This window comes from Mercenaria mercenaria, chromosome 13 (genome assembly GCF_021730395.1).
Source record: "Mercenaria mercenaria strain notata chromosome 13, MADL_Memer_1, whole genome shotgun sequence".
Classification (NCBI taxonomy): Eukaryota; Metazoa; Mollusca; class Bivalvia; order Venerida; family Veneridae; genus Mercenaria; species Mercenaria mercenaria.
In genome coordinates this window covers 43,420,846-43,433,628 of record NC_069373.1, presented here as the reverse complement: position 1 = coordinate 43,433,628, position 12,783 = coordinate 43,420,846, and the positions used below count along the sequence as shown (strand labels likewise).

At 35.5% G+C, this 12,783-nt stretch overlaps 1 protein-coding gene across 1 annotated transcript in view; it reads right to left on the bottom strand.

The window, feature by feature from the left end:
- Window positions 1-300: 300 nt before the first annotated feature.
- LOC123530394 (acetylcholine receptor subunit beta-type acr-3-like) overlaps window positions 301-12,783 on the bottom strand; it is a 115,759-nt gene continuing 103,276 nt past the window's right edge. Inside the window, exons 5-6 of the mRNA XM_045311164.2 lie at window positions 1,829-1,909; window positions 301-333 (exon numbers count right to left, since the gene is read on the bottom strand). Coding sequence (XP_045167099.2) covers window positions 301-333; window positions 1,829-1,909 — 114 coding nt within the window. The remainder of the gene's footprint in view (window positions 334-1,828; window positions 1,910-12,783) is intronic.

Here is a 12,783-nt window from a genome sequence, read left to right as displayed (position 1 = left end):
TTCACAACACAGCCTTATATCACTTACCACAATAATATTCTTTAAAGTTTGTCTAAAACTAACTGATATAATAATTTTAATAAATGTGAGAAACAAATGAATGTCAAAGACTGCATTTAGTATCAGTGTATTGTGTTAACTGAAGTGTGCTTTTAATCTTGAGAAAATTCCACCCCCCCCCCCCCCCCCCCAACCCCCCCCCCCAAAAAAAAAAAAAAAAAAAAAAAAAGCAGAATATGTTGCAATATTAGCCACTAACATAGTATATATGTATTGCGAAAAAATCAAACAAAAAGCAAATTACACATTCTTGTCACTCTGACAAACTCCAGCCTAAAACATACCCATATAAAGTATAATCTATTAATGCTGTGTGTCATTTGCCCATTTCACTGTATAAAATAGGTGACAATTTATCCTGGAAAGAAGACATTTCCTGCCAATATTCCACTTGTTGGAGAAGCAATGTCAATCATTAAAGTGAATTGGGTAATTATTGTGACTTAACAAGTTTTAGTGCTAAAAAGGTTTTGTTATGAAATGACAATGTATCCTTGCTTCTGACCATATATCACTCAGTTTGGATCTTGACAGAAATTTCATAAAGAAAAACATTCCAAACAGATTTTATGTAGATTTGGCAGAAAAATGTGACTGCATCAGTATCAACACAGTTTTCCTTTGATTTTACCTGACTGGATCTAGTTTTGCATCCCAGATCGACCTCATATCAAAAATGTCCAGATATTGTTGATAAATACATTTCGACAAAACTTAATTACCACTGTGCCAAAACTGGGACAAATTATATATTTATGGTAAATTGTAGACAATGGAAACCAATTATTTAATTTAATTACACTAACAACTCTCCTGTTCACAGCTTAAAAGCGAACTAGAAATTCACTGTTTAAACCTTATTTTCACACTTTTCTAAACTGGCACAACAAGTGCACTTAGACTTGTTACTTAGTTCTTCTCTTTAAAAAGCAGATAAAATGCTGCTTTTGAGAAAAGTGCCTGTCTCTCACAACTGCCTTATCAGACTTTCAGTGCTTTGATTATCAAACAACAAGTTTCAAGGGCCATAATTCTGAAGTGCCTGGGCCGATTTGGCTAGTTATCGAACATGGAAGCGGATTTATTGGCAAACACATTTTGTTTGAGTTTGGTGAAGATTAAACGAGAAATGTTTGACTAAGAGTGCGGACAAGATTTGTGACAGACACACAGACAGACAGTCAGACAGACAGACACATACAAGAGTTAATTAATATGTCTCCCATACCACTGTGTGGTGGGAGACATAAATGTCTATGAACAAGTATTGTCATTCCTTTCATTGCCAATGAATATTATATTCAAATCAGTCTCCCACAAAACTGAACTTTAAAGCTACACATCAACAGTTTGGGTGAAATTTTTCAACATATTCATTTCCACCAAGTTCGGCATAGAATGTATATATAACACTGAAAAATGATAAAAGTGGGTGAAAATAAAAGTTAGATATTGGTGCAGTCTGATCATGGTCTGCATTGTTCGCAATTCAGTCAGTATATTTTTGGTAAGAACCCCTTTTAACAGTAAATGGTACTGTCCAAATTGAAGGATGGACAAGTTCATTATAGAAATTTAGCAAGGTAAGGTACAAGAGACCAGCCTCAGTACTTTTCCATCTCACTGGATAGTTCTCAGATCTATTTTAAAATTTACCAATTCAGACTTATCTTCAAATTTAATCTTTATAACCTAAAAAATGCATTGCTAACCAGCTTTCCGCAATCCTCGCATTATTGCATAACAGACAAAACTAATTTTTGCTCACCTTCTTTTCTCTATTTTTTGCCCCTTTTAACTCTGTCAATGTTTCTAAATAATGTATCACAGCCACATACATCCAGTCTACCTAAATTACAAATAGATTACATTAGTACACTTTGAATAGTCAGCCTTAAATACCATTTTCTAAAGAAAGAGAACTTTCCAGAACCTTAATGATTCAATCCCTATTAACAAGCTTAAAGTATGCCAGACAAAACATTCTGACAGACTTTGTCAAAAAAAAATAATAGTGACTACCATTCATTTCATGGTTTAGGGTGATGAAAAGATATTTTCTGGTCAATAAATTCATAAAAGGCAAGGATAATTATTTCTGTAATATAAATGTTCAAACACATACTGAGAAAAGCAGAAGGTCAGACCATTTGGAAAGAGAGAGGATGGTCATAAATGACAAAATGGATCTATCCACTGACTGGGGGTCATAAATGACAAACAGAAGCTCTTTATTGACTAGAGAAACTGTAACTTTCAGTTTGGTTTTTACAGGGAACAAACACAGTTAGGGTTATTATGGTGCCAAACAGAACCAAAATGTTTGGCTTCACACTTTATTTCTTCACAAAAATGTTAGGTATGGAATCAAAACTTTTATACTTGCTGGAATCAGAGAAACAGCAAAACCAAGTAAGCAGACTCTTATTAGGCCCCTCTAGGGTAAAGCAGTGGTAACAATTCCTTTTAGACACAAAATGCCGCCCAGAACCTCCCATTGAACTCACTGACTGGACAACATGAAGGGCATAGACTTTGGAGGCATTCCTTAGAACAAGCAAGATGACGATGAAATTGTACAAAACAGGTGAGCGACACTGGGCCTTCATGGCCCTCTTGTTTTTAAATGTTAGTATGGGTCACTAAATTAAGAAGTTTTTCCAAAAACCAAGTTAAAGGAATTAAAGAAACGAGTTAAATGGTCATTGACTACCATGGAAATACAAGACAAGAGGCTGATATACAGCAGTTGCTGATATACAGCAGTTGGATTAGTATAAGAATCAGGGTGTCTCTGACTTAACCCTTATCATGCTGGACATGATTTTTCTACCTTTGCAACCTGTGTAGATCATGCTCAGCCTGCACATCTGTGCAGTCTGATCATGATCTGCACTGTTTGCCATTCCGTCAGTATCTTTTTGGTAATCACTCCTTTTAACAACTAATGGTACTGTCCAAATTGAAAGATGGACAAATTCATTATAGAAATTTAGCAGGGTAAGGGTTAAAATAGAAGCTATGACATAATAATGAACTTGTCAATCTTTTAATTTGGACAGTACCATTGACTGTTAAAAGGGGTGCTTACCAAAAAAATACTGACTGAATGGCAAACAGTGCAGATCTACATTGGTTGCAAAGACAGAATCAATCTTGTCCAGCATGAAAAGGGTTAAAGGCAGACACTCTGCTGAAGTTGCTATAAAAGATAATATATAATATATCAGCTTTACAGCAAATAAGAGTACTATTATACTTGATCCTTCTACATATGGTCAAACTTTGTTCACTCAAACTCTGTAAATTCGTGCATCACCCTTCACTCAAACTAACTGTCAGGTCCCTGCATAATACCTCTATACAGTGTATATTTTTCAATGGCTCGAACTACCGATATCTCAAACATATTTTCAGGGTTTTTTCTAGCCAACTTGGGAACATAGCCTATACCCCCAAAATTGGGAATTTTGATGCGTAAATGTTCCAAATTGGGAAATATTTAGTCCCATAGAATACAGTAAGGATGTGTTTAAGCACTTTCTCATACACTTTTTTTCACATTGTACAACCTCTTTAACATACTTCCATTACAAAATTGTCCATAATTTGGTCAATGTTTATGCAATTTTGATGAACTTTTTTTCAGAAAGTAGATTTGGAATTTTTGCACTCATTTGGGAAAAATACATACTTTTTGGCATTGGGAATATAGCCGAATAATGGCTATAAAAACAGCCAAAAAAAAAAAAAAACCCTGTATTTTACTTGTCCCATCGAGTCCGAGCGGACGAAATTTGACTGTACATATGACCTAGATATTTTTATGGATGTCTTTACTGTAATCATCATTTTCTCCATACTAAGATGTTTCAGGGGAAATTGTCTGTCTTAAAAAGTGTTGTTTTGACATATTTGCTGTCTGGAAAACTGGCCAACAAGACTAGACAATTGATAGGAAAACTACAATGGATAAATTATTAACAAGCTAGGATGGTTTCGATCCCTTGTTTCTAAACTAACAGCTATTTTCTAACTTCATGTAACTACCTCTGAATAAAGACCAAAATGATATATCCTGCCTTGATTAGTCATCACTTTCTAATACCTTTTACCTATAAATAGTACAGAAGAACCTGTTATGAGAGATCAACTGTTCACAAAGAATCTATTTCATTTTACAAGGATGGTCTTAACAGACAGGCTGAAGAAGTTCTTGTTATAAGGGACAATTTGTTCACAAAGAATTTCTTTTGTTTTGAATGGATGGTCTTTACAGACAAGTTTCAAGAAGTTCTTTACTGTTACAAATTTACCTGTTACAAGGAATGACCTGTTCACAAGGAATCTCTAGGCTGTCTTTACAGACAGGTCTGAAGACATTTTATACTGATATAAATTTACCTCTTATAAAGGACTACCTGTTCACAAAGAATACTCTTTAATTTTATATGGATGGTCTTTACAGAAAGGTCTGAAGACATTCTATATTGACACAAATTTACCTCTTATAAAGGACTACCTGTTCACAAAGAATACTCTTTAATTTTATATGGCTAGTCTTTACAGAAAAGTCTGAAGACATTCTATATTGACACAAATTTACCTCTTATAAAGGACTACCTGTTCACAAAGAATACTCTAATATAAACAGGTCTGATGGAGTTCTATACTGACACATCCATATTATCTTAAAATTGAATATTCTATCCTTGACTGTGAAACTTTCATTTCAAAGATGCATTAGAAAGGCTTTTCCCATTTAATAAGTCAGCTTGGCCAGCCTTTCAGTACTTTGATTAGGGACTGAGATAAAACTTTGATGAAATAAAGATAGTGTTCATTATTGTTTGAGAGAACCTGTTATAGAAGTAATTTATTTATTTATTTATTTTGTTGGGTTTAATGCCGCACCAACACAATTACTGGTCATATGGTGACTTTCCAGCTTGGATGGTGGAGGACATTATTTCATCACGAGCGGGCACCTAGGTAGAACCACCGACTTTCCATAAGCCAGCTGGATGGCTTCCTCACATGAAGAATTCAATGCCCCGAGTGAGGCTCGAACCCACATCGATAAGGGGTAAGTGATTTGAAGTCAGCGACCTTAACCACTTGGCCACAGAGGCCCCTTATAAGTAACTGAACCAGCACCCATACCTCAATAACATTTTCTATTGGAAACATATCTTTCATTCTTGATCCTTGGACACACCTAAATGAATACCAAGCCGGTAAATTCTTAAATTCTGTGACATCATTATTAATTGTGAAAGGCTATTTTTCCTGGTTCAATCAATCCATGAAATTTAGTCCTGATAAACTAATAAAATTCCAATCCATTCAAAATGTACAATTAAACTTCAAGTTCACAAATTCAACATCGTGAAATTTCATGCCAATCAAAATTACTTATTTATTTTTAACTAGATATACGAAGTCTGTGATTATTTAATACACAAACTATATAAAATAAAACCATTTTGATCTAAAGTTTGATGGAATTTCCTCCAGCTATGATACTGCAGGTGTAAATCAGCACTTGATTATATATACAAAGTTATCTCACAATTCTGGATCACCTTTCAGCAACCATTGTTTCCAGAAACAGCCTTTTATTGTTTATACAGGAGCTGACCTGGACATTTCACAACATTTCCCTAGGCTATTTGTCTGTTAAAAGAAAACAAACTTCCATTTTCTGGATTAAATAAAAAAATTGAGAAGTCAGCAAATTCTTCAGTCCTGACATTTTGACTTTTAAACATTCACTGTTGTAATAATGTGCAGTGGTTTATAATTGTACACTCACAATTTTATATAGAGGTTTACAATTGCAGGATTTTTTCTCTCACTATTTTATCAGAATTTACAAATTCAGTTTGTATTAACACAAAGTGATTTTTTTTCAGAAGTAAAATTGTCATGGTCTGCACATTACAGCCAGATTGTAAGCTCTTTCAACTAACTGTCATAAAAAACTGAGATTGCAACTTCATCATTTGAATCTGCAGTTTTGTTCCTCCTAAACTATGAAAAACTGTTGAGAGTAAACATGTTTGCTAGCACAAATATCTGAATGCGCTCTGTCTTATGTTTGCACAAAATCAGAATAAAACATTTAAATAAGTGTTTATGCTTGTGCAAATATCTGAATCTGTGCTTATGTCTGTGCAAACATTTGAGTAAGCAATTATGCTTGTGCAATTATCTGAATCTGTGCTTATGTCTGTGCAAACATTTGAGTAAGCAATTATGCGTGTGCAACTATCTGAATCTGTGCTTATGTCTGTGCAAACATTTGAGTAAGTGTTTATGCTTGTGCAAATATCTGAATCTGTGCTTATGTCTGCACAAACATTTGAGTAAGTGTTTATGCTTGTGCAATTATCTGAATCTGTGCTTATGTCTGCACAAACATTTGAGTAAGCAATTATGCTTGTGCAAATATCTGAATCTGTGCTTATGTCTGTGCAAACATATGAGTAAGTGTTTATGCTTGTGCAATTATCTGAATCTGTGTTTATATCTGTGCAAACATTTGAGTAAGCAATTATGCTTGTGCAAATATCTAAATCTGTGCTTATGTCTGTGCAAACATTTGAGTAAGCAATTATGCTTGTGCAATTATCTGAATCTGTGTTTATATCTGTGCAAACATTTGAGTAAGCAATTATGCTTGTGCAAATATCTAAATCTGTGCTTATGTCTGTGCAAACATTTGAGTAAGCAATTATGCTTGTGCAATTATCTGAATCTATAATTATATCTGTGCAAACATATGAGTAAGCAATTATACTTGTGCAAACATCTGAATCTGTGTTTATGTCTGTGCAAACATACAAGTAAGTGTTTATGCTTGTGCAAATATCTGAATCTGTGTTTGTCTTTGCAAACATTTGAGTAAGTGTTTATGCTTGTGCAAATATCTGAATCTGTGCTTATGTCTGTGCAAACATATGAGTAAGTGTTTATGCTTGTGCAAATATCTGAATCTGTGCTTATGTCTGTGCAAACATTTGAGTAAGTGTTTATGCTTGTGCAAATATCTGAATCTGTGTTTATGTCTGCACAAACATTTAAATAAGTGTTTATGCTTGTGCAAATATCTGAATCTGTGCTTATGTCTGCCCAAACATTTGAGTAAGCAAGTATGCTTGTGCAATTCTCTGAATCTGTATTTATATCTGTGCAAACATTTGAGTAAGCAATTATGTTTGTGCAAATATCTCAATCTGTGTTTATGTCTGTGCAAACATATGAGTAAGTGTTTATGCTTGTGCAAATATCTGAATCTGTGTTTATGTCTGTGCAAACATATGAGTAAGCAATTATGCTTGTGCAAATATCTGAATCTGTGCTTATGTCTGTGCAAACATATAAGTAAGTGTTTATGCTTGTGCAATTATCTGAATATGTGCTTATGTCTGCACAAACATATGAGTTAGTGTTTATACTTGTGCACTTATCTGAATATGTGCTTATGTCTGTGCAAACATTTGAGTAAGCAATTATACTTATCTGAATATGTGCATATTTCTGCACAAACATTTTAGTAAGTGTTTATGCTTGTGCAATTATCTGAATCTGTGCTTATGTCTGCACAAACATATGAGTAAGTGTTTATGCTTGTGCAATTATCTGAATATGTGCTGTGCTTATGTCTGCACAAACATATGAGTAAGTGTTTATGCTTGTGCAATTACTTGAATCTGTAACTAGAAGATGTTTTTGTAGAAAAGCGCATGTCACCCACAATGCATAGTCATATAGGCAGTAAGTTAATAGGGGACAGGAGCAAAAGTCAAAGTGACACTGATGGTTGACTGCAATAGGAATCATCTACTTGGCATGTCCAATCATTCCACAAAGTTTAAACATTCTGAACTTAGTGGTTCTCAAGTTATGAATTGGAAACTGTTTTCCATGTTCAGGCCCCTGTGACCTTGACCTTTGGTTGAATGACCCCAAAATCTGTAGGGGTCATCTACTCTGCATGTCCAATCATCCTATACAGTTTCCACATTCTAGGTCAAGTGGTTCTCAAGTTATTGATTAAAAAGTTTTCTATGTTCAGCCCCCTGTGCCCTTAAATTTTGATGGTGTGACCCCAAAAACAATAGGGTTCATCTACTCTGTAACTCCTATCACCCTATGAAATTTGAAGGTTCTAGTTCAAATGGTTCTCAAGTTATTGACTGGAAATGGATTTCCATGTTCTGTTCGTTGTTACCTTGACCTTTTATAGAGTAACCCCAAAAACAATAGGGGTCATCTACTCTGTAAGTCTTATCACCCTATGAAGTTTCAACATTCTGGGTCAAGTGTTTCTCAAGTTACTGACTGGAAATAGATTTCCATGTTCTGTTTGCTGCAACCTTGACCTTTAATAGAGTGGCCCCAAAATCAATAGGGGTCATCTACTTTGCATGTCCAATCATCCTATGAAGTTTCAACATTCTAGGCCAAGTGGTTCTCAAGTTACTGACCGGAAATGTTTTTCCATGTTCAGCCCCTGTGACTTTGACCTTTAATAAAGTGATCCCAAAATCAATTGGGGTCATCTACTCTGCATGTTCAATCATCCTATTAAGTTTCAACATTCTGGATCAAGAGGTTCTCAAGTTATTGATCGGAAATGGTTATTAATGTTCAGGCCCCTGTGACCCTGACCTTTAACGGAGTGATCCCAAAAACAATAGGGGTCATTTACTCTGCATGACCAATCATCCTATGAAGTTTCAACATTCTGGGTCGAGTGGTTCTCAAGTTACTGATCGGAAATGGTTTTCAATGTTCAGGCCCCTGTGACCTTGACCTTTAACGGAGTGACCCCAAAAACAATAGGGGTCATCTACTCTACATGACCAATCATCCTATGAAGTTTCAACATTCTGGGTCAAGTGGTTCTCTAGTTATTGATCGGAAATTGTTTTCAATGTTCAGGCCCCTGTGACCTTGACTTTTGATAGAGTGACCCCAAAAACAATAGGTGTGTCTATTCCAGCTGCCCTACAATCCTATGAAGTTTGAAGGTTCTAAATCAAATGGTTCTCCAGTTATTGATTGGAAATGAAGTGTGACGTACATACGGACGGACAGACAGGGCAAAAACAATATGTCTCCCCCAGAGGAGGGGAGACATAATGAATCTTGAAGAAAAAGTGTGTTTTTAATGACCTTTTGAAAGCATCCAAACTCTGAGCGTCTCTAATGGTAGCCGGAAGAGTATTCCATAATTTTGGTGCAGCTGATGAAAAACTATGATCACCGTACCCCACAGTTTTGCTTTTTGGAACAACTAGTTGTTTTGAGTTGTTCTTGGACCTAGAGTTCCAGCAAGTCTTTAACATAGATCGGTGATTGGTCATGCAATGCTTTGTATGTGTGAACTAGAATCTTAAAGTCCACTCTGTGAGTAACTGGTATCCAATGCAGTTCTTTTAAGACCGGTGTAATGTGATCATTATGCAATATTCTCGTTATGATTCAAGCTGCAGTGTTCTGAAAGTTTTGAAGTCTATTCAGCAAGGACTTCGGAAAACCATACAACACCACACTGCAATAATCAAGGCATGAAGTGACGAGTGAATTTACTAGTGATTTTGTGGTATCTGTATTTAGATATTTCCTGATGTGGCCTATTTGACCTGTTATTGTTTTAGATATTAATTATGTACTTGGTTCACAATATCTGCTGAAAAACTTGAATGCTTGGGATATTTATATATTGTTCACACAAACATCTGAGAAAGCTCTTTTGCTCATGTAAACAACTGACTCTATTGAAACCATAAGTGTTCCTTGGATTTTTTACCAATTAAGTGCCACAAAAGTCCATTGATCAAAACATGCTCTTAATATAATTCTACTGTCCTACAAACAGCTTTGTATGGCAACATGGGACTTGAAAGAAAAGGTATTTCAGTAAACCTAATTTGTCATTTTCCGTGATGTAATAAGTTTGAAATTATTAATTATGTTTCTCCATTGACACAAACTTGTATAGTCCTTTTATTAAATCAAAAATATATAAAATAGTAAAACACGAAGCCAAATATTGTTTAGCGAAACAACATTTTTTTTTTTCCAATTATCTTTAAACGATATTAGAATGACATCCAACAGGATATATATAATGGGAGTACTCCATACACAAAACATTTTCCAATTTCATGGGGCAGTCACCCGTGTCCAGAGTGATGGTCTCTATATCCTGGGAATGATGTTTCCACTTTGATCTGTCATTATTTACAAGATTACAGGACATTAAGCAATACATTTCTGCACTCATACAAGTTGTAAAATCCCCGTGTCAGCAACTTTTTTTTTGTCAGCATTTTTTGTTTGTCTGGTACAATTATATTGTGGACCTGGTAATTACACAATTTGTACTGTGTTTAGCTTTCATATTGGCAATGATGTTATCCATTTCAAACAGGAAATTAGAGACTGCTTTCAGTAAATAGTGCATGTCATCATACATTGCCCTGTTCTGAAGGCAGTTACAGCATAAAAATAATTGTTTGGTCAATATATAACTCTGCAGAATACAATTCAGTTGGAATAAAACTGCCTAGAAAATGCACAATTGATTTTATTATAAAGCTAAGTCCTGGACAAACTTAAATAACTCAAAAACTTTAAAGTGCCTCAACTCTGCCACAAATAATTCAACCCAACCATTAATATACCCAACTAGACTTAGTACCGATTGTATCAAATGGTATGACGAGTGATCAAAAGTAAGATTAGGGGCCTCCGTGGTTAAAGTCGCCGACTTCAAATCACTTGCCCCTCATCGATGTGGGTTCGAACCTCATTCAGGGCGTAGAATTCTTCCTATGAGGAAGCCATCCAGCTGGCTTACGGAAGGTTGGTGGTTCTACCCGGTGCCCACTTATGATGAAATAATGCACAAAGGGGCATCTGGGGTCTTCCTCCACCATCAAAGTTGGCTGGAAAGTCGTCATATGACCTATAATTGTGTCGGTGCAATGCTAAACCCAACAAAAACAAAACAAAAAATTAAGATTTGCTGTATTGTACTAATAAACTTTGATAATGTGGCAGTTGACCTGAATACAATCGACACTGTTTATTGTCCAATACAGGTAAATCCAATAATTGCTTTGAAATAGATCTAGGGCGGATTATCTTTAAACATCCCTGGACCTATTGGACTCAACTGCCACATTATCAAAGTTTATTAGTACAGTCAAACTTTTTTTCTCTAACTTGATGGGACATGCAAAACTTGCAGTCTAGTATCTGCATGTATGGCAACAAGCCAGCTCAATGTCTGCACTTATAGCAACAAATCTGAATCAGTTCAATATCTACATTTATGACAATAAATCAGTCTGATGTCTGTATCTGTGGCAACAAATCAGTCAAATGTCTACATAATTTGATAACAAAAATCAGTCCAGTGTCTGCATCTGGTAACAAGTTAGCTCAATGTCTGCATCCATGGCAAGAAGTCAGCTCAATGTCTACATCCATGGCAAGAAATCAGCTCAATGTCTGCATCCATGGCAAGAAATCAGCTCAATGTCTGCATCCATGGCAACAAATCAGCTCAATGTCTGCATCCATGGCAACAAATCATCTGCATCTATAGCAACAAATCAGTCAAATGCCTGTATCTATGGCAACAAATCAGTCAAATGTCTACGTCTATGGTAACAAATCAGTCCAGTGTCTGCATCTATGGCAACCAGTTAGCTCAATGTCTGCATCCATGGCAAGAAGTCAGCTCAATGTCTGCATCCATGGCAAGAAATCAGCTCAATGTCTGCATAAATGGCAACAAATCATCTGCAACTATAGCAACCAATCAGTCAAATGCCTGTATCTATGGCAACAAATCAGTCAAATGTCTACATCTATGGTAACAAATCAGTCCAGTGTCTGCATCTATGGCAACCAGTTAGCTCAATGTCTTCATCCATGGCAACAAGTCAGCTCAATGTCTGCAACTATGGCAACAAATCAGCTTAATATCTGTATCTATGGCAATAAAGCAGTCCAATGTCTGCATCTATGGCAACAAACCAGTCTAATGTCTGCATTTATGGCAACAAATCCAATGTGTACATCTATGGTAACAAATCAGCTTAATATCTGCATCTATCATAGGGCTGTAATACTCCACAAACAAAGTCTGAAAAACTCTTGCAAACTTATCAGTTTAAGAGTGATAACTGTGCTAAAAATTATAAGAATTGTCAAGGTACACCAAATCAAGCATACAGACCGATCCAGTGAATTTTATCCATAGGACACAGATATCCCAACATACTGCTCCATCCTATAAACAGCAAGTCTATAGTATAGACCATTGTTTGGCTAAAAGTTTGAAGTAAATTGTATTCAGGTAAGGTTGTGCATCTGATTTGAATCTATTCCTTCAAGAAGTGTATGAGAAGTTGAACACGCCAAAGTTCTTCACTATAGCCTATTTTGTGAAATTAAGAAAGGGTCATAATTCTAGGAAAAATAGCCACAGAAAAAGTCCATTACTTATGGTCATCTTTACATCAAGGTCCTTCATCTGTGAAACTTTCAATTATATCCTTTCAATAGTGTTTGAGGAGTTGGACACATTAGATTTTTCCCTATATTCTATATAGCAAACTATCAAAGGGCCATAACTGCAGTTAAAATAGTCACAGCACTAAATGTCCTTCCTTTATGGTTATCTGCACATCAAGCTTG